This window comes from Camelus ferus, chromosome 7, assembly GCF_009834535.1.
Source record: "Camelus ferus isolate YT-003-E chromosome 7, BCGSAC_Cfer_1.0, whole genome shotgun sequence".
Taxonomy (NCBI): domain Eukaryota; kingdom Metazoa; phylum Chordata; class Mammalia; order Artiodactyla; family Camelidae; genus Camelus; species Camelus ferus.
Genome location: NC_045702.1, coordinates 37,548,709 through 37,571,898, shown reverse-complemented (window position 1 = coordinate 37,571,898; position 23,190 = coordinate 37,548,709). Strand labels below are relative to the sequence as shown.

Here is a 23,190-nt window from a genome sequence, read left to right as displayed (position 1 = left end):
TCTAATCTTTTTGAAAGCTTTTAGATTTTAGTTTATTTTTATTTATTTGACTTAATCCTCCTAATTTTTCTTTTCAATAGTAATATACATTTCAGGTTTTATATTGCTATTAGCAACTTAAGTAAACTGTACCACTGGGGGGAAAAACTATTGTGTTTAGTTTCTTAAGTCTAACCATTGTGACTAGAGCAAAGGTCTCATGCAAAGTACGCATCATTCAGCCTCTGAATAAACTTTAGTAAATTGTGAGGCAGGGAACAAGTATTCTTCATACACAGATAGAAACAAGAACAAGCAAGAAAAAAAGGAGGACAAATTACAAGTATAAGTCAGTTGTGAGTAACTGCTACTCAAACTCACTGGTTTGTTTGACATTGTTTTGTAGTATAAATGTTTCCTCTTAGAAGCAGTGGATAAATGAATAACATTTTAAAAGCAGGAACACAGCTTCCTAGTGAAAAGAATTTTGTGATGACTACTTCTATAATTTGAAAAAATTAGTTGTTAAAAATCACCCCTTTTCGTGGTTGTTGTCAACAGATTATTTTATTAAATCAATAGATTTTATTTAAAAGCAGACTTTAATTTGGTTACCAAAAAGTTTACTTTCATTTCATCTATGCAATCCCTTATACTAACTCTATCTTCATTGGAGATGATAAAAAAGATGTTTCTTTACTAAGAAGCTGTGCTATCATATTCCTTCTCTGTATCTGGGCTTTACTTTCTCCTGTAAGATGAGGGTTTGGTAGGGAAATGGTAGGCTGGAATTAGATGGTTTCTAAGACTCATTATGGCTCTAACAATTTATGAATATATAAATACATAAACAAAATTAAAAATTAAAAATAGCTATTTTGAAGAAGTCCTGTACTAGTTGCAAAGAACCCTGAGTTCTAAACCCAAATCTACTAATTGTGTGATCTAGGCAAATCACTCCCTAGACCCTGGTTGCCTCATTGGTATAATGACAGATATAAACTGGATGGCTCCCCAAATCATTCCAGCCTCAAAATAAGTAAAGCAGAGACTATCATTACTAGCTTTTGCCATTTGCTTTCCATAGTATTTTTACTTTCAAGTAGCCTGCCTCTCATCTGGTGGCTACCCTTAACTTCCAGGTGATTTTTGGTTTGTTTTTTTAGCAAACCTTATTGAAATTATGTTTCACTTTTACTTTATTACAGAAACTGCATAATCTACTTTGTAAGAATCTCCATAACAAATATAGTTGTATTTATGAAAGATTAAGGGAATTAGCAAACTAAGTTATGAGCCATAGCCATTTCAATATGCACCTGTTTTCTCAGCCAATACAAGCCCCTGTGTGTGTGTGTGTGTGTGTGTGTGTGTGTGTATAACACACATATATATGTATAGGTATACATATATGTATATATATTTCTCTCATATATATATGAGATATATATATAGATATATATATATCCTTTGCATAAATCTTTTTGTTTTCCTTAAGATAGACTAAAAGACTGATATGAGAACTTAAGTTGTTGGTTATTTGGGTAACAACTACTAAGATGAACTAATCAGTTCATGATATGTTTGACTTCTTAAGGAGCCCTGAATGTCATAATATTCTTTTTCCCAAAGCTAGTCAGATTGCTTAGAAGAAAGCCCAGATAGTAGGGGAAGGTGAAGATGGAGAAGAGAGATGAACTAAGTACACAAAAGTATACTTCAGAAAGTCTCATTCTGTACCAAACCTAGATAAAAAAGTGACTAATATGTCCAAGATGCAAAGGTAGAAGATTTTTTAAAGAAATGCATCTTGTAGGACATCTACAGAGAGTACTAAGTGTGACATTCATTCAGTTGTAGCATTGAGTGTATCAAAATAGTGCAAGTGCCAGCTGTCTGGATGGGACTGTTGAGATAGTGAAGGGAAACCCACATAGTCCTCATATTTCATTACACCATGAACTTACTCCTTTCTGCTCCTAAGGTTATCAGCAGAGCTTTTGACAATTCAAAAATTATTCCACTGACAAGCTCACTAGAATTTAGTGCAGGGAGAGTCTTGGACTCCAAGGACTCCTCATTATAAGGAAGCATGAGGTACAAGAGGAGCAAATGAGTAATGTTTCAAAGGACTGATGCCACTTTGTTTCTGTCCCTTCATATCATCTGTAAGTGAAAGAAACAAGAAGGCAACACATCCAGATAATCCTCCTCTGGGAACTGGGGATCCCCTTCTGCCCTTTGATCAGGGACAATAAGAACAAAGGAAAAAGAAGGAGATCTTTTGATCATTCCAGAAAAAAGACTAAGTCACTTACATGGGAAAGAATATTAGATTGTCATGAGAGTTTGACAGCTACACTTTATTCCAGGAGACAGTAAAATAACCACATATTTAAGATAAGGCAGGAAAGAAAATGTAAGGCAGGGACTGTATATCAAGTCAAACTGACTTTCGTTAATGAAGGCCATAAACTGTCATGTTCATGCAAAAGACGAGGAATATTGGTCCCACTAGCCTTTCTTGAGGAACCAGGTAGAGAATGATCTTCAGACAACCAAAACACTGGAGAGACACTGATATAAGAAGCATCAGTGGGCATTAAAAATATATTTATTTGTAGAACTAAGACTAAACCATAGTTATAAGAAGAAAATACAGTATGTAATGACTATATTACCTGACAAGGCAGATGAGATACAATTCTCAAAAATGGAGGGAGAATGGAGAAAGATGATAAGTAGAATAAAGTTGCTGATAATCTATGTTTATTAACTGGGATTAAAGGGATATTACTTCAAATGCTGAAAAAAGAAGTAGGGGGAGGAAAAAAATAAGTTACTAGTTAAATATTGTTCAGAGTAGGGGACCTAAATATTAGAAACAGGGGAAGTAGGAGTTTTTAACAGATATTAGCATAAAGGAAAACAGAGCAAGAATATGAATTCTTGCTAGTTACCAAAAAAAAAAAGATACAAAGAAAAAGGTTGCTAATAAAATAGACTACACAATAAACAATTAGTTATATAAAATACCTGTATATCTATTTAAGTAAAACAATATGACACAACTGAACCCAAATGCATTAATAGATACATTACATATATATTATGTACTTATGTAGTACAGATGTACATATATGTAATATAACGTTAACATACATTGTTATGCAAAAAAACAAGGTGAAAATGTATAGAGTATGTTAAAATTTTAGAAAAAGAGAAAGAAGAAAATATAAGCAGATACATGTCTATATAAAAATAGATAATGGGAGAACAATGCTTTTTTTTAATGGTTACTTAGAGGAAAGAAATAGGGTGGAGGATCACTATAGAATTTTGACACCTCTGAATAGGCTGTGTTCTATAGATTTGTCTTGAAACCATGTAAATTATTTATTAAATAGTCATATAAGAAAATTATACTTTTTTAAAATTCCAAAAAATAAAAAATACAAATAAAACAAAGAAACCTAAACGTATATCACTGGGTTAATGGTATGACTACAAAAAATTTAAAAATTTAAGAAAACACTCTAGTAGAATCTACACTAGGGACAAAAAGAACCACAAAAAGATTTTAAACTATTTTTAGTTGTCACATTGTTGGAGGTATATTGATATGCATATTCTGAGATTGCTGTGCTTTTGTATACTGTGAGATAAAGCAAATGAGCAATGATAAGATATTCTATCAATTATGGTTTTATTGAGAACTAGAGGCTCAGTATGAGGGAAAAGAGATACAGGCGTAAGGCAAGAGAGCCCATGTGAAAACCTTATCGTCCTGAATTGAAATGGAGAGTGTGAGTATGAGCTCACGTAGGATTTTATCTTTAAAGTGCACATGGGTGTGCACAAACATACCCTTCAAACTGAGAACAAGACTACCTCTTGAGAGGGGGCTTCTGCGAGGATTCTGAGAGGCTCACATTTGACTTATTTAAAGTTTAAGACTGGATTCTTATACATTTTAAATATCATATTATTTTTCTATTTTAAAGTGCAAATTTGGGAAATATTTTTAAAAGTATTTTCTAATCCTTTAATAATAAACTGGATTATGCTTTTGGGGTCTTTCCAACACCTACTCTCCCAAGTCCCTTTTATATTGTTCCCTAAAGGACTTGAAAGTTTCTAATACTCTGAAAGAGAAAAATAAATCATAACCTGTTTTTCAACCATTCATAATAGTTGAGGTACAAGATTAGAAAATGGCTAAAAATAACATAGATAATTGAAATCTACAGAATATTAAAAAGTATGCATCTCCAAGTTGTTACTTTGTCATCCTACTCTGTCATCTTTCCTCTGGCTTTTGAACTACAGGTGCTAAAATGACGCTAGGGTCATGTCTCAAACCACCACTGTAAACATAAGAAGGATAAGGCATTGACAGAGATCAGATCTCTCCAGCTTTGTCAATTAGCATCACCGTGTGGGCCTCAAAATGAAATTCTGAGTTTCTTCATTTTAAATAACATCCTAAGGAGATGAAATTTCTAGGTAGGAATTTTCCTTGCTGCCAATATTGCCACAGCCCCTTAAAGCTCTAAGCCTGGGATCAGCAAACTTTCTCTATAAAGGCCAGTTAGGAAATATTTTAGGCCCTGTAGGCCTTAGGATCTCTGTCAGATATACTCAGCTTTGTCATCGTAGCATGCAGGCAGCCACACACAGTACATAAACTGAAAAACATGACTGTCCTCCAATGAAACTTTAGAGACAATACATTTTAATTTTATATTATTTTTGCATATCACAAAATGTTATTTTTATAATTTTTTCAACCACTATAAAATGTGGTTAGCTTGTGGGCTGTACCAAACAGGTAACAGACAGTAGTTTGCCAACCCCTGCTCTAAGCTATTTATCTGACTACAGATGGGCCCCTTCCACCCTGCGCTGCTCTTCATGAAAAATTTACTGCCTGAGAAGCTCTACAAGCCAGCGTAGAGCTATGTTAGAACCAAATACTACTTTATTTCTAACACCAGAAGTCATTATGAAAGACCTAGGACTTATCCATAAATTGTGAACCTCTTTAGCAAATCTGCCAGAATGCTTGCTCCTCCAAGGCTTAATGTAGATAAAACTAAAAGTTTCCAGAATATCAGATTTGTAACTTTCTTTCCTGAAGTTTCCTTCTTCATCTAACTAAACTAATAGTCTTTGAGCTCTGAGCAAGGCCTGATTCCCACTGGACTTGTTTTCATGTGTTTGAAAGTTTTATTTAACGCCAGGGAGCTTTAAACATATTTTATAGAGACTCAGTATGAATTCTGAACAAATAAGGTGAGATAAGCCTGTGTGTTTAATTCTCTATCCCACTGACATGACTGAGAAAACAAGGGGAACTTAGGAAATTAGGGAAGTGCCAAGCGCATACTTCAACATTTTAGCCACTAACAGGAAATGAGTGAGGGAAGCATCAACCAGCGTGCAGTTTATCGCTGTACAGGGAGGAAAGCTACCTGGGGAGGCAATAAATGAAAAGAACTCTGTCATAACTTCAGCTAACCCCATCTCTGAGCAGCAGACATTAACGATAAAGGCAGATCTTTCAACATTTGATGGGAGCAGATTCTCACACTGTTGGAGGCTGTGAGGAAGGAATCCCATAGCAGCATGTGCTGGGCTAGCACACTGTATTTTTGGTACACTGAAGGGTGTGGGGCCAATGACCACGACAGACTCTGAAGGAGGGCCATGAGGTTGCACTGCTGTGTGTGGAGAGGGAACAGCTGATTTCTAGCTGCTGAGGCAGACGGGGTAATTTAATCAATGCAGAGTTAAAAGTCCCTCTTCCAAAGCTATCTCCACCTACCTACAACAACATCCTAACCCAAACAGAACAATTATATTTGACATTGGCACAATTACAATAAATTTAAATTATCACCCTTTCTTCAGTCTGTACCTGAAAGATTAAACAAAAATCCACATGGTTTTATTCAAAATTAATCTCAGCTCCTAACTCTAAACAAACACATCCCATTCTATACATGAACTAGAGAAAGAGAACTGGACATTAAAAAATATTCAGCAATTCAGAAGAAGAAAACTAATTTTAAAAAACGGAGTAAGTGATCGATTTTGGAATTGACTTATTCCAAGAAACAGGAAGAAATATTTCAAGTCTCTAATTTGTAGTTTCAAATTTTCAAAATGAGATTTAAGACCTTGTATTAATAAAGCAGGGACTAGCAGCCATGAAAAGGAAACAATCTTGAAATGTAGAATTATACCTGGGAATGACAAAACAATAATCACCACACTTTAAAAGAACTCAATAAGGAGAGCAAACAGAATACTGGATGCTGCAGAAAACAGAATCAGCAAATTAGAAGATTCATATGAGAAGTTCTCCCAATATCAGAGTAAAATGTTAAAGAGATGAAAATTATTAAACAATAGGTAAGAGAAATAGGGAATAGATTCAGGAGATGTAAAAAAAAAAAATATATATATATATATATAAAATAGGAGTTTTGGACAATCTGAATAGAGCAGACCAATTAGAAGCAAAAAGAACATGGAAAAGGAGGGAAAAAAGAACAGGAAGAAAAATTTCCTGAGATGAATACGATTTGAGTTTTCAATTTGAAGTTATCAATTATATTGTAAATATGAATTTTAAAAATTTACAACTGAAGGAATACTAGAACAGTATTCTGAATTTCAAACAAAATTTTCTGAAAGCATTTTATCAGGCAGGAAAAAAAGGTAAATTTCCAACAAAGTAAAGACAGTGAGTTTGGCGTCAGCTTTTACTCCACACTATTTAAATGCTAGATGACAAAGGAAGGTTGAAAGGGGTCTGAGGAGAAAGACTATGTCCCTGGTCAAGTTTATATATAATGGCAACAGATCCTCTCAGATATACAAGAACTGATATAGAAGATGACCCACATATTCTTTCTCAGCCAGTTATTCAACAACTGAGAATAAAATCAGAATACAGTTCCAGTATTTAGAGTATAATAGAAGAAATAAGCATTAAAGAATGAAATGAGTGTGATTAGAATTAAGTTTAAATGATTGTGGTTGATGTATTATGATCCTTACATTAACAGTTAAGAAGAATAATTGAAAAAGAAGATAAAGAAGGTTCATGAATAAAAATCTGGATTTGAAATCCCAAATGTATGGATTGAAGGAAGGGCAGTACAAGGAAGAATCATATACTAAGTATCTCCTATTTAACAAAAAAAGAATTTCTATGTGTAATTTCATTCCTGACAATAACAGAGAAATATCAATTTACAATTATGTCTTTCAGAATTTAAAAGCATAATTATATTAAAAAGAAATATAATGAACATTAGAGAAAGGACTTTGGTTTCAAACAGACTAACCTGGGTGTGAAGTTCAGCTGTCACAAATCATGTGAATTTGCATTAAATATTAATCTCTTTAAGCTTCAGCTATATTACATCTACAAAATAGGGATGATAATCATTCTTTATCATAGAAGTATTTTGAAGAATAGCTGAAATAAAATGTGTAAACTGTATGTCACTGCCTGACACATGGTAACTGTGGAATGTTAACCATAATAAAAGGGGGTACTTGATAAGTATAACAAAAGATAAGAAGAGAAAATAAAAGGTAAAACAAATAGCTGAACTAAATGGAAAGCAGAAACAGTTAAAAAGAAACAATACCAAACATATCAGTTGTTGTAATACTTGGAGATGGATTCAATTTTTCTAATAAAACAAAAGACCTTTCTATTAAAAGACCTTCAGACAAATTTTTAAAAATACATATATTCTGCATGCTATTTTTAAAAAGACACGTCATTATTTACTCAACAAATAGGTGAATGTTTACTGTGTACCAGGCACTAGATTCTGGGGATATAGAGGAAACAAAAGACAAAGCCTTGGACCAGTAAGATATTGGGGGCCGCATGTTCCAGGCAGAGGGTAAGTGAGTACAGAGGCCCTAATGCTGAGATGGGCCTGGGCATGTTCAAAGAAAAGTGAGCAAGACAACGGCTGAGTTCAGGGAGATAACTGGGAGGGCTGGGATCAGATTATATAGGATCTTACAGGCATTGTCTGGACTTTGGATTTTACTGTGAATGGGAAGGTGAGTCATTGGAGATCTCTGAGCAAGATGGATGTGGTCTGACTTCTTTCTTTGACAAGATCATTCTGATTGGTGAACTGAAAATGGACTTAACAGCAGTAAGAGTGGAGGTAAAAAGATCAATTAGAAAATTAATGTAATAATCTAGGAAAGAGATGATAGTAGTAGCAGTGGAGATGGTAAGAAGTAGTTGGACTCCTGTGGATATAGTTTGAAGAATTAGTTGACTGGATAAGGGAAGTGAGAGAGAAAGAGGAGCCAAGGGTGACTCCCAGGCTTTTGGCTGGAGCAGTGGGAAGGATGCAGTTGAAAAGGGAATTAAGCAGAACAGGTGTAGAAAAGTGTGGTTGAACATCCTCTTGTGGATGTGTTAAACTTGTGGTACCCCTAGTGGAGAGGGAGAAGTAAAAGAAACAGCCAGCCAGGTCTTTGACTCTAGAGAAGCCAGAACCAGAGACATAAATTGGATAGTACTCAGCACTTAATGGCATTTAAAGGCATAAAACTGGGTTATATTACTGAGGGAGGAGATATGGACTGAGAGAAGGTCCAAGGACTAAGGCCTGGAGCACATAACTGTTTATAGATGGAGGACAAGAGAAAGAACCAACAAGGGGATGGAGAAGGAATGACCAATGGAGTAGAATAAAAACCAGATATTGTGAGAGGTCTTGGAAGCCAAGAGGAAAGAGAGAGAGAATAAACAATAGTGTCAAACCCTGCTGATAGGTGAAGGAAGATAGTACTGAGAATTGACCATTGGGCTTAGCAATAGGGAGGTCACTGGTGGAGTAGTAGGGGAGAAGGTCTAAAAGGCAGGGTAGAAGACTCAAAGAGAAGAGAGGAATTGAGAAGAGAACACACACAAATCCTTTGAAGGCACTTTACTATAAGAAGGAGTAGAAAACTGGGAGAATCAGTAACTCAGGAGACACATGGCATCATGAGAAAGATGTTTTACTTAATGAAAGAAATGTCAGGATATTTATTTGATAATGCAAGAGTAAGCAGGGTCTGTTGGCTGCAGTGATAAAGACTGTTACAAATTAAGAGGCAAATTAAAAAAAAGCAAAAACTATTAAGGTATAGTTATATAAGATTAAACAGTAGAACTCAAGTCAGGCATTAAATGGGACAGAAGTAAATGTAAATACTTGACTGATAAACTACAGAACAAACTAAGAAAGTAGTTAAATTATTCCTCAAAAGAGTACTGCATCCAGATGAATTTATGTACAAGATTATAAATTATCACTTCTTTGCTGTTTAAACTGATCAAATAATTAAAAAGAAGGAAAAAAGTGTCAGTTCATTCAAACAAACTAGCAGAAACCTGATACCAAAAACTGACAGAGAAGGAAAGAAGAAACAAAGGAAGTCTCTGTTATGAAGACTGATACAAAAAGTCTTAAGTAAAATACTGGTAAGTTAGATCCAGCAATGTATTACAAGAACAAGAGATAAAATCCAGATAGGATGTAATCCAGGAATACAAGGAAGGCACAACATAGACAGTATGACTAGAATTAATCATATTGTTATTTAAAAGTAGAAAAATAATTAAAATTGTCTTAGTGGGTGTTAAAAGAGCATTTAATATAAAGTCAATTAATATTCAGAACAAAAAGATTCTTAATTTAGGCATGAAGGGTATTCCTCAGTATGATAAAGAATATCAATCTGAAACCAACAGCCAACAGAAACCATATATAATGATAAAGCACTAGAGGCATTACTAAATAAGTCAAGAACAAGAGAAAAATGCTAACTATTATCATTAACTTTTTAATGGAGTCCTGAAAATTTTAGTCAGTGTAATAAAACAAGAAAACGACATTGTTAAAAGCATAAATGCGAGAAGGAAAAAGATAAAATTATCATTTTGCAAATGATATAGCAATCTAAGTGGAAAACTCAAGACTAAAAGGAAAAATTTTTAAAGCTGATTTTTTTAAGTTCAGTAAAATGGCAGAATGCCAAAGACATACAAGAATCAATAGCCTTTTACAGACTAAACTAGACAGAGTTCTAATTAAAAATTCTGTTTTCAAAAACCCTCTCCCCACAAAAAAACCCTCTAGTACAGGCTAGATAAACGAAATGTAATGTGAGCCACATATGTAATTTTAAATCATCTAGTTGCCACATTTAAAAAAAGCTGGTGAAATTAATTTTAATATTTTATTTAACCCTTTATGTGTGCAGAAGATTATTTCAACATGTAATCGATATTTTAAAACTATTATTGAGATATTTTCAGTCTTTTTTCATATTAAACACTCAAAATCACTGTTTGTTTTTTGTTTTTGTTTTTGTCTTTGTTTTGGTACTTACAGTGCATCTCAACGTGGAATAGCCACATTTCAAATCCTCACTAGCCATCTGTGTCCAGTGGCTATTGAACTGGACAATGTAGCTCTAGTAAATCTAGCTATGTGCCTAAGAAAATATGTGCAGGACTTAAATATTTAAAAATACCAAAACTTCTAAAGAATATAAGAAGAGGTTTCAGTAAAAAGATAAACATAGTGAAAAAAAAGGTAAACATATGACATATTCCTAGAAGGAAGTCTCAATACTTACAGATATTAATTTTCTCCCCCAAATTATTATATAAATTTAATACAAGCCCAATCAGAATTCTAATGACAAAATGATTGCAAAGACTGGAAGCATATATATGTCAAAGAATGGCAAGAAAATTTGAAAATGACATGTAAAAATGTTTGGAGTTTGTCATATCAGAAATCTAACTATCATCACATATGTATGTATTGTATCAGTTTACAAAAATTGTAACAGTACAATATTGGCAGATTGATAACAAGTCTGTAAAAACTACTATAGGTAATAGTTTATCATATACTATTAGTTAAGTATATGATAAAGAGGTAATTATAAATAAGTGGGAAAGGAATATATTAATAAATACATGGTGCTAGGGCCACTTACAAAAAATACACAATGATGTGTCTATTTTATATCTCATACAAAACCAATACTGCATGAGTTAAATATTTAAACAAAAACCTAGAAACCTAGAAAGCAGTAAAGTGATAAAAAATCTGTAGTCTAATATTTACATATTTATGTAACTTTAGGGAATATCTTTTTAAGATCAAAATCATAAAGAGAACAAATAGATTTGGTGATGAAATATTCTTTTTATCAAAAATACAAGTAAAAAGCTAATTTCAGACGGGTAAAATGATTCCACATATATGAACAATAAAAATATTAATACATAAGTCGATTTTATAGGTCAGTAAGAGAGAAGATAAACAATCCAAAAGAAAAAAAAATGGGCTAAGGACATAAACAGGTCAAAAAGAAAAACAGGTCATACAAAAAGAAAAATACAAATTTTCACCTATCAAATTGGCAAAGATGAAAAGATGATCATCCTGTTTGCCAAGGGTGCAAAGCAGTGGACACTTTTGACCATGACATGGACAACCTTTCTTGAAGGAAACTTGGCAGTGTGTATGAAGAGCCTTTAAAACATGTATATATTTCCATTAAATGCAGTACCTAAACACAGAGTTAAATAGACATTACCAGGGGCTGGGGAGGGGAGGAGTGGAGAGTTGTTGTTAAATGGGTACAGATTTTCTGTTTGGAACGAAAGGAAACAACCTGGAAATGGATATGGTGATGGTTGCATAACATTGTGAATGTACTTAATGCCACCGAATGAATACACTTAAAAATGGTCAAAATGTGTATTTTACCACAATTTTTAAAAACCCCATCACATGACTATAAACATTTATTAAGCCATTTTACCACTGTTGAACATTTAGGTTTTCCCCAATTTTTAATAATTAAAAATAACATTACGGTTAAAATAATGTATACCCTTTTACCTAGCATTTTTGTTAGTATTTATCTATGGTAATAGTAAGTAATACATGTAAAGATACACATTTTTCCTCCTGGCACTGTTTGTAATAACAAAAGGTGGGAAACCTAAATAACTAATATATAAGATTGGACAAGTAAATTATTGTACACAATGGAAAATTAGGCAGCCATTAGAAAGTTATACTACAGACATACTGATATTAACAGGAAAATGACTAAAAATAGTATGTGTGGTAATCTTTAAAGGAAATAAATGTTTGTATGTGCATAGGAAAGTATCTGGAAGAATATATAGTAAGTTTTTGCCAGTGGTTATCGCTGAGTGAATGGGATTTTGTTACTTTTCTTATGCTCTTTTTCTTTCTTTTCAGTATTTTTCTGCAGTGAGCATGAACTCTATTTGTAAAAAACAAAACAAACAAAACAGCCTAACAGAAGAAACTTAATTTTCAACATTTAAAAACCCTCCTAGTCATTTTTCCTTTCTCAGAGGTAACACCGTGACTTCGCTTACTATACAAAGTGCCCCTCCCCCAACCAAGTAAAAAAAGAAAAATGCCAACTGACAGACTGTCTGTAGGTTATTTATTATATGGCACCAGCAGATAATTCTTTCCCTGAACTAAATAACTATAAATTAGATTATATTAAGAAATCCCTATGGGATTTTGGTTTGCTTTTTAGCTGTCCATTGTAGGTATATGTGCAAAGCATCTAATGAAAGTACCTTCTACTTTTGCTAATGAGTTTCCTTTTACGAATGAGGGAGATGCTGTCCCTGAGAGTAAGGCTATACATGAATATGTGAGACACTCAGCTGAATGGAACCTCATAAAATGAAAGCAGGAAAACCAGAATGTCTTTAGAGTATCTCCAAAGCTTGTGCAATTGTAGAAAGAATAACAGTGTGAGTTTACAGGTGTAAGGCAAACAGATATAGTCCTAAAGGCATTTTTGTTTGGGTGTCCAACACAGTAGTTGTAAATCTGGAACAGGAAACTTGAAATCATTAAGGTCACATATTTATAACATCGTATTCAATTAGGTTAGAAAAGTGCAATTTCTGTCATCATGTCATAAAAAGATGTGTTTTTCTCTCAGATCTCTTATTTTTAAAAAGCTCTCTATATTGTTACAGATAGGGCTGTTTTCAATCAGTTACAAGGAGCAATTCAATTACTAGATGGTTTAGTGCAGTAACTGACTCCAGACTAATTTAATTTCTTTAGGTCTCCAAAGATCAATTGATCTGATTTGTCCTATCCCCAAAGGCTGTTTAGGAAAAATTCAGACTTAAATATCTGGAAATGAAATCCAAAACCCTTGGCCAGTTTCACACTACTTAGGTCATCTTGCAAACTTCCAGCTAGTCACATAAGATGCTCTCTTGGCCCTCAGACCATTGAAAGCTTCTTAGCTTCATGTACATGTGAATGTTCCCCACATCAGGATGTTTATTCAATAAGAGGAAAATGTGGCTGCATGCATTGTCAAATCCATCGTTCTAAAGGGCAGTCAGTCTGGGTACTTGTATCTCACGAGCACATGAGCTACTTAAGGAGCTATTTTTACTCTAGGAGTAGTTTATTAAGACTATTAAAAGTAGTCTTAGATGAGGTAGTTGGTAGGCAAATCACACAAAGATTTGGAGATAAAATACGCCAGAGGGCTGATGGCTAGGGTACCCCACTTGTTAGTAAAGATTTCAGGCCACATAAAAGAATAAATAAATACAGAAGATGAATAGGTCTGAGGATCTAACATATAAAATGGTGACTATAGTTGATAACACTGTATTGTATAATTCAGATTTGCAAAGAGAGTAGAACTTAGATGTGCTGACCAAAAAAAACCCAAAAAAACCCAAGACAGAATTTTACGTATGTTTAAGGGATACAAGTAATCAGTTAGATTTTTAGTTGAAAAATCTTCTCTTTGAAAAAAGCATTTTTGACATTCATATTGGGCAAACTGTGGATCTCAGTATAGCCATTACTCATCACATAGATGGTTTCACACTGTGTGAACCATTTTAATCAAGTAAAAAGTGGGGTAAGTTATACGCACCTGATTGTCACTTGCCTTCTTAAAGGTCCTGAGACCTTTAAGTCTGACAGCTCTCCTATTAAATATAAGCAGTCCACTCTATAGGTTAAAATATCTGCCTTGAATTATATTACCTCTCCTTGTTTCAAAATTCCAAACTACCTTTATAGTCTGTTAGCAGATATATCTACTTCAGAAGGCAAAAGCTATTAAGATTCTGTTTCTCTGCAGATTGCCACTCAAGTCCTGAAGCTTAATGTCATCAAGAGGACTGAGTCTTTGATAACAAAGAAGGCCTATATTTTACAGTTGAATAAATGTCCTGACCAAAGAAACCGCTTCACTCAGAATTCAAGTGTAGAATAGACCCAGTTGCAGCAGCTGTCAAAGCTTGAGCAGTTGCTTATCTGTCTACGGAGTTTACAACTGGAAGGGAAGGTGGGGCAGAGAACTAGAGACCATACAGAGTATTTACTAACAGTGCGGACCTGACAGCAAGGGTGTTCTTTGGCACTGGAAGGAGTGTGTTCTTACAAACTCGTGCTTCTCTTTATCTTATCTGGTCAAAAAAGTAAACAGAAAATTCTCATTACCTCTCAATGTCAGTGAGCCTGGAGGAGTCCCGGAATCCTTTGGCAAAAGGGTTACTGTCTATTTTCAGCTTGGTTATCTGGAAAGGGAAGAATGGGCAACAAAACAGTATCATTTCTGAGGTCAAGGAAATAAATCAGGGATAAAAAGTTTGTTCACTTGCCACCATGGCATCACAGGTGTATCTTAATATCTCTCAGTGCTGTGAGAAAGGTTGAAATTGGTAGAGAAGTTCACAAGAGGGCTAAACTGGGTGGGATGGTCGGGGAAGGCCTTAGAGAAAAGGAAGTATTTAAGGACATGCTGGAGGCCAATTGATAGAGGCAGTTGGAAACGGGGGCCTTTCATGAATAGAGTGGCTGCTGTGTGAAGTATTTAAGAAAGAAGAGAAAGGCTAGGGCTCCACTGGGGAATAGGGAAGCTGCCTGGAAGGTCAGCATTGGTGGGTATGGGTAATAAAAAAAGAACGTTGCCTCATGCTAACTAGGCAGCCTCATTTGTTAATACCATGGGCACCTATATATACCATAATGGATATCACAATAATACTTCATGTTCAATACTATATTGAAATACATGACCTAAATTCATGATATAAAGCTTTCAGAATATAAATTTACTCCTGTTCCCCTTCTCATCTATCTAAATTAGAATCATATTAGTGGCTCTTTGTTATCCTCCTATACAATGTTATTTATAGACTCTATGCTTATGTGGAAAAAAAGATTTCTTAATAAGAATCATAGTCTGAAGTATTAAGTATCTATGTTGTACTAGTCATAATCCCAAATGTATTATTAATGTAGAAAGATCCATCAAAATATATGCACTGCATCTTCAAATAAAAATACATTAGGTTACAAAGTGAATAGATAGATAGATAGATTGATTGATTTTTTAAACACTAATTAAAAGATATTGACTTGAAAAATTCCTGAGTGTTAGAGCCGAAAGGAACAGAAGAGAATTAGGACACAGCTAGTTAGAATTAGAACCACAGACACCTTTAAAGAGAGTCGTATCTCATTTGTATCAAAACAAGAACCTACATTAATCTTTAGAGGGAGAGAGAGAGAATAGTCTTAACTTGAAAAAGAAGTTGTAGGTTGAGAGAGGTATGCCCTCCTTTTTCAGAGTAAGGAGTAAACAGAATCAAAAATAGATAAGCAACTTTTCCTTTGATCAGTGTAGCTATTAATTTTAAACCATTAACACCTAAAGAATTGCTTTTGTCAATATAAAAGAAATTCATTTTTTCAAGTCTTCTTAATATGAGTTAACCAATATGCAGTCTGCAAGGAAGCTATTTACCTCACTTAAATAGAACTTCCCGCACTGTCCTGACCAGAGAGACTGCACTTGTTGTTAACACTGGCAAGTTGTAAGACTGATTCTTTGATAGTACTAGTTTCTAAGGGCACTTAACAGTACCTCAGAAATACTCATTTTTTAGCCCATGAACATTCCCTCTAGAGCAGCCAAAAAATAAAGTTGCCAATTTCCTTTTCAGCTTAGTTAATGGAGAATGGTAAACAGCAAAGGAAATAAGTTAGATAAGTAAGAAACTTTCTCTTAATGGACAGCAACAGGACTTTGGGTATGCATGGAAAGAAATATACAGAAACCGCTGAACCCTAATGTGTGGCTAACAACAGTTTGTAGGGAAACTTCTCTCACACTCAGCCATCCCTTTAACGGACATGGATTTCTAAAGGGCAAAGCCTGTTTCAGCCATTCTTTCAGACTAGGATTTGTTATTGAAGGTCAGTTTTCAGGGCAAAGGCAAAAATTTTTATTTGTTTGAAATAAATTATAAACATCTCCTAAGGCTCATGCAATCAATATATTATAAGATTATAAAACGACAAGATTTTTAAATCCTCAAAGACAGGATTTCTTTGATTGTCTCTATTGAATAATTATAAATGAAAATACTTCAGATTTCAAAAGTGCTTTATAGTTCATGAAAACACTTTCACAATAATTCATCAACAAAAATGAGAACATGTGGTCCCTGCCCTAATGGAGCTTAAAATTCCAAGGAGCAGGCAGAGGGATACACAGCTTACCAGAACTGGAAATGATTTAAGTGCTACAAAAGAGGATGGCGTCACATCCACTGCAAAATTAGTGACTTTAAGAGTGAACCAAACCCAGATGAAAGTTTCAAACTGAAACTGTGGAGTTAAGGCTTCTTTCAAGCTTAATTCCTGTAAGTTCATTTATAAAATTAGAAAGTGAATGGATTTGCCAATGGATAAAATTTTCTGCAGACATGTTTGGAGAAACTAATTTTGAATGTTTACTCCTTTTACAGCCATCCCTCTAAAATGTGAACCACAACAAGCTTTGTCTGATTCTTTATAAACTAGAAGAATAGAAAGTATTATGTTACAATAATTAAAGAAAAATCTTTGATCTGCTTTGTCCTTGAAAAGGATTTTGAAAATCATATTTGTTGTTCTTCGTATTTCTAAAAGGCAAAGATTAATTGGCTCAGAATATGATTGTGGAGTCGTCGTAGAGACTAAATACTCTTAAGGTGTGTGTGTGTGGTGTTCAATTGATGTGTCACCTACCATATCTAATATTGCTGCCATTAACTCTGATGAAGTGAATCAAATTCAATGCAAGTTTTCAGATTTCTTTGGACTTTTCTTTAATTTATTAGAATTTTCTCTTTCCACTATCTTTTAAATCCCTCTTTCATAATCCCTAGGAGTATCAATGGTTACTTTTTTCTTTACATTTTGATATCATTTCAAACTTTAGGAAACTTTCAAGAATAGTACATGATGCATTCATACATCTAGACTTACCAATTGGTCACAGCAATGATTTACCTTTAGTGTGCTAATTAGAAAAGGAGCTCAAGATAATAACCAGGCATTTACTTTCTCCATGGACCATTTAATCTAATTCCAGGGAAAATAATTACTTTTGGAAATCAGAGGAAAAAAAGCTGAATGGATGTCTTATTACTAAAATTGTATAGGGGCCCTGAACTAACACTGCAGTCTTGAACAGACTTTGTGGAGTATTGATTAGCAACACAGGGACCATGGGTTAAACTTGTTAATGAGCCCACTGCGCTCACTGTGATACCACTAGACTCTGAATCTATTGGGGTGTCAACAGTAAGCACCCTGGAAATGTTTGTTGAACTTTGCTTCAGGAACAAGCAGTCTGAGATATGATTTCATATTTTTACCAGTTATAGACTAGGTGAAATTCTTCTTGAGTTTACATAAAAAGTGTTTCATTTTGTTTCCTAATTTTAAGGCAAAGTAATTTTTAAATAGCAAAGTTTTAACATTCTAGGTAATTGTGTATTTTTAAAAGGTTAGGCATAGATTTTATTCCATGGATATTTAAATAAAAGTCAGCAGTAACACAGAAAGAAATTCATTTTTGCAGACATAGTTTTACATCCCTTTATGAAATTTGGGAGAACTGAAAAAGTTACATATTTGAGAACTGATGAGAGAAAAGAGCTGAGTTGTACACAGTGATTTCAGCTGAACATCATTTTATTTGTGCCCTAATATAGAATACCTGCAGCTTGTAACACTGTTGAACAAAATCACCCATTTCAAAGGTAAAACTGAAAGAAGAATCCAAAAATAGTCAACTACCAAAAATAATACATAGAGAACCCATGTGAAATCACAAGTATGGTATTATAATTCAATAATAAATTTTAAAACCAACAGTGTTTTTCATTTCATGAGGGAAAAGCATTAACAAGGATGGCAGTATGTGCTTAACAAATCCGGCAGTTTCATGTATATCTACATTTATGCAAATCACTGACTAATTCCGGTCAAAATACACCCTGTTTTCTTCATGTATTATCTTAATGACATAGAATATAATGCATTTCCTAACCAAAAAGTTCACTCTTTCAGCATCTCCTTTATCTGTAGATAAATGTGTGCATAACTGGAGAGCAGATTTTGACACTGCCAGCTACACCAAAGAGAAAGGGACTTTTTCTAGTAGTTATCATTCTATGTGATATCACTGGACTCTGAATCCAGCTAGGGTTCCCAGCTACAAGGTGAAATTGGCCCTCAGAGACCATTTCTCCAATTATCAGGAAAAGATCTGTCCAAAGGCATTTAAAAATGAAACCTGACCTACACTTCAACTCTACAGCAATGGCCTGCCTGCTCAAAAACAATGTATGACCTTTAAATCTTAAATTATAAAATAGTTTGTTGAAAGTGTAATGTATTTAGCTTTAATCTAATAATGTAAAGAAATGCTCATTTCCTCACAAAAACCAGAGGGAAAAAATAGCAAAAACTAGGGGGGAAAATGTCCCATTTTCATTACTTATAAATAAAACTACCAAACATAATAAATGAGAAGCTTTTTCACAAATCTATTAGAAACTTTGATTTTACTTTTAATAGACATGAAAATAACATCCTATCCGAAGTTTAAGAGTGATAAAGTTGATCCTAATGTGAACTTTTAAATCTTCTTTCTCTCTTTGCTCTTTGTTGAGCATGGAAAGATTAGGTACATATTTAATTTGTTTATTTCCTATATATTTATTTTATTATATGCTTGTTATAGGTAAATCAGTTGGCAAGCATGGTACAGCAGTGAGAAAGCAATAAATGTGGGGAGGCCTAGAAAGAATAAAGGATAACTTTAGAAAATTGTATAAGACTAATGAAAATACTAACCCCCAAGTTGATTTATTCATGCCACATATGTTTATTGAACATGAATTTCAATTGATTTTATGAGGTTTATAAACCATTTGCAAGACTGGCTTGTTAGTATACCAAATCAAATTTTTGACTATTACTTGAATTTGAAATACATACACTCAAACTCAGTGCAGGATCTATTGACAAAATTCCTTCTGAATTTAATCACTTCTATTGAGGGTTATTTAGCAATGAAATGGTATACGAATTATATTTATCATTACACTTAATGATTCAGTGAAAGCTAGCTTGACACTACTGATAGATGGATTTTGAGCCCGTTTATAACCTTAATTTGAAATAAACTTTTTTAAGAGGAGCAACTAGTTTGAGATGTGTATTTATTAGTATCTTAACCTATTTTAATCTTGCAACATTTTCAAATTCAGTTTCCCAAACTTGACACTGTCAGTGGTCACTTTCTTGGCCCTGCAGTCTAGCACGATGCCACCAAAAAGGAGGAATTAAGATTCAGATTATGGTTTTGTCACCTACCAGATTTGTGACCTTTGGCAAGCATATTAATCACTCTGAACCTCAGTTTCTTCATCCACAAATGGGGCTCATAGGGCCTTCTTCAGGGGATTAGTGTCAGAATTAAATGAGATACTGATTTAAAATGTAGAGAAATTTTTCTAAATTAAAAGTAGTAAATCCAAACCACAAACCTTAGGTAGATACTAGTTCAGAGTGGGAAAAAAAGTTAAAAAGATATTTGTTGGTCCATCCTGGAATTTTTCATATGAGCTCAGTTTTAGATGTGATCAAGATTTGTGCTTACAAAATAATCTTAATGTTGGTCTAGACTTGTACAAGTACTTACAAGTACTATCACGATGCATGCAACTTAGTTTCAAGTGATTGTGGGAAGGGGGAAAGTATACAAATAGAGATTGAGAAATGGGGGCAAGGGAGGTAAAGCAAATATGGAAAAATGTTATGTGTTGAATCTGTGTGGAGCATACATGTAGTTCATTTTACCATTTGTTTAACTTTTGGATATTTGAAAATCTTCTAAATAAAAAGTTGAGTGGGAACAAAAGAATTCAGTGAGATAATGTCACTAAAGCATATGGCTCCTATTAGATACAGCTAATGCCAGTAGTTATTCTGACTGCCAGTTTAGGATGCTTACCATCTTGCCACACTGGCTGCTATCAGTGTGAACAGCTCCCTGCACACAGCAGGTAAGCAGTGAGGACTTGAATAGGAAAAGAAATGAACATAAAGAGATGAAACCCTCTAAAAAGGCTTTCTTGAGTCCATCAAGGTCATGAGCTGAGAGGAGATGAAGTTCTGCTTTCTTGGGGACACCAGGCACCTAAAGCTTAGAGGTTAAGAACACTGACTTTTAAAACTAACCAGCTGGATTCAGATCTGTGATGGGAGCAGCAAGATCACATTGGATGAGTTATTTAACTCCATGCCTCAATTATTTCAGCAGTAAAATGCAATTTAAAAAAACTTGTTTCTATCTCATAATATCATTGTAAATATTAAATAAGACAGTGCACTTTAAATGGTGTCTTGCACGTAGTAAGTACCCAAATATCAGCTATTATTATAAACATGTAGGTAATAACCTCCTATTTCAGTGCACCATGATATGAGAGGTCCTGCCAATGTTTATTGAGGACTGCTCCTTCACCAGTTAAACCAAATCTGAGGTATTATACTTAGAACTTCCCTTAATTTCATTCTGTCTGTAATTTTCACTAAAAAACCCAATTTACCTATTCTTGCTTTGGTTCTCTTTACAGAGAATTCTGATAAAAGCAATGAAGTTTCCACATGACAAGTTTTTATTTCATTCTCAAACATCAGGGTTTCTTGCATTAGTATAAATCTAATGTTTTATAGTATAGCTTTTATAGTATAAAAGCTACAAATTCAGTTGGTGAAAATTAAATGTTTCAAGAATCTTTTCTGAACCTGTGATATCTATATTACACGTGTCCTTAGATAAACTAAAAAAATGGGATTGTTGATGTCAGTGTCCCAGATTCTAAGAGAAATAGCACTAGTGTTTTTGGCCTTTGTGGGCTCCAGTCTGTACCCAAATTTTTAGCTTGGGCATTTTCTGAAAGTTGCCACTCCTGTGTTGTTATCTCAGGGATAATTAAAAAGTCATAGTACTTAGCTTTTACTTAGAGATGATTAGCATTTTAACATTTATGCATTCCTTTATCTCATTTAAAAATATGCCACTAACATTTAAAAATCCAAATGGTGACAAGTCCTCTTTGGACATTGCAGAGACAGTCCAATAGTAAGCACTTGCCTTATTGATAGAGTACCTTACAGTTTCCGAAGGCATGATTATGCACAGGATCTCATTTGACTGTCACAGCAGTTCTCTAAGATGGTCCAGGCTGTCCTTAGCCCCAGTTTACAGGCAGCCACAGTGGTAAAGTGAAATCCACTCAAAGTCGTAAGGAGATTATAGGTGATTATGCCTTACAGACACATACCCACTCTGGCCGTGTTTCCACATCCCTTCCCTTGGCTCCCATTTCCTCATTGTGTGGGGCTACCTAGGCGTTCAGCTTCATTTTCTTGCTTTTCCTGAGAGACTCAACACCATCCCCCCTTGGTTGACAATCCCACTCTGCACTCTGAGCCATCTATCAGGCAGCACCTAACAGCTATTCACTCAGAATCCAAAATATAACAACATCAAGACATGAGGAGAGCAAGAGTCCTGGCTGCCTATAACTAATCAAATAAAAGCAAGATACAAAACCCAGAGAGGCTACAAACAACTGAATCTGTCAAGTAAACGGACAATGTGAGTTCCTTTTACCAAAGTACAGTATATCAAAATGAATTCTACTTCAGGTCCTTTCACACTGTAGAAAAGGTACTTATCTCTCAGCTTCAACATCTTCACTAAAGAATGTTACTATTACCCCCAGCCTTCAAGATTACACTGATCATGAAAGAAGGATACATGGGGAAGTATCTAACAGTACCCAGTTCTTAGCAAGACTTTGATAAATATTTATTGACTTGGACAAAACCTTATGGATGAAGAAATGCATAAATTTTAAATACAATGTACAACAGACAGTAGAAAAATATATAACTCAATATTATAAATTAGATGCCTTGATGTTAATTAAATACACAACTGCTTACATAGTACAGTTTATAATCTAAAGAGGCATTTAAAATTATTCTACTAGAATTATCTCATCCTAAATTACAGCTGAATAAGCCTCACAAAATAGCAAATATATTAGTAGTTTGGGCAGTTGGTTAGACTATGTGCTAATTTAGGAGAAAAACTGAACTTCTAAATTTTATGAAGCATTGAGTGTATGGTTATGTAAGTCATGAGGCTCTACCAGGAAGAGGAAAAGGAAGCTGGTAATTTTCTCAGGAAGAAAATTTGAGAAGGCAGACTAGGGCAGGTTTGGGTGGGAGAGTAGGCAGTGAACAACCTGACCAGGAGTATGAAGAGTCTAGAAAAGATGTTGTAATACAGACTTTCATAACCTTGAGCCTTGGTCACTCAACACACTTGGAGGTCCTGGGGCTGAGTCTCAATAGCCTTCCCCAAAATGAACTTATATTTGGGTACTGGGATGGTCCTTTTCTCCAAGAAAATAAAAGAATCTCCTAAATCATTATCTTATTCAGGAAATAAATTGTGATTGGTACACTCACCAGTTGATTCTGGTAGGCAGTGACTGCCGTAAAAACTGTTTCTGGAAAGATGAATGTTCTGAATTCTTCAGATTTCAGATTGAGCAATGAGGCTGTGTGGTCTTTCTTCTTAATAATGTGCACCCGTGGCTGGTACTTATGCATTGAGTTCAAAATTATCTACAACAGGAAGTGGGAAGTACAGTACTGAATTTTAACTACTTATATTGCTAAACAGGCC

General features: G+C 34.3%; 1 protein-coding gene across 1 annotated transcript in view; it reads right to left on the bottom strand.

Annotated features, from left to right (window-relative positions):
* The window catches only part of TBX20 (T-box transcription factor 20), a 50,594-nt gene that overhangs the window by 14,098 nt on the left and 13,306 nt on the right, over nucleotides 1-23,190 (bottom strand). The window contains 2 exon segments of the mRNA XM_006191542.3: nucleotides 14,580-14,656; nucleotides 22,971-23,129. Coding sequence (XP_006191604.1) covers nucleotides 14,580-14,656; nucleotides 22,971-23,129 — 236 coding nt within the window.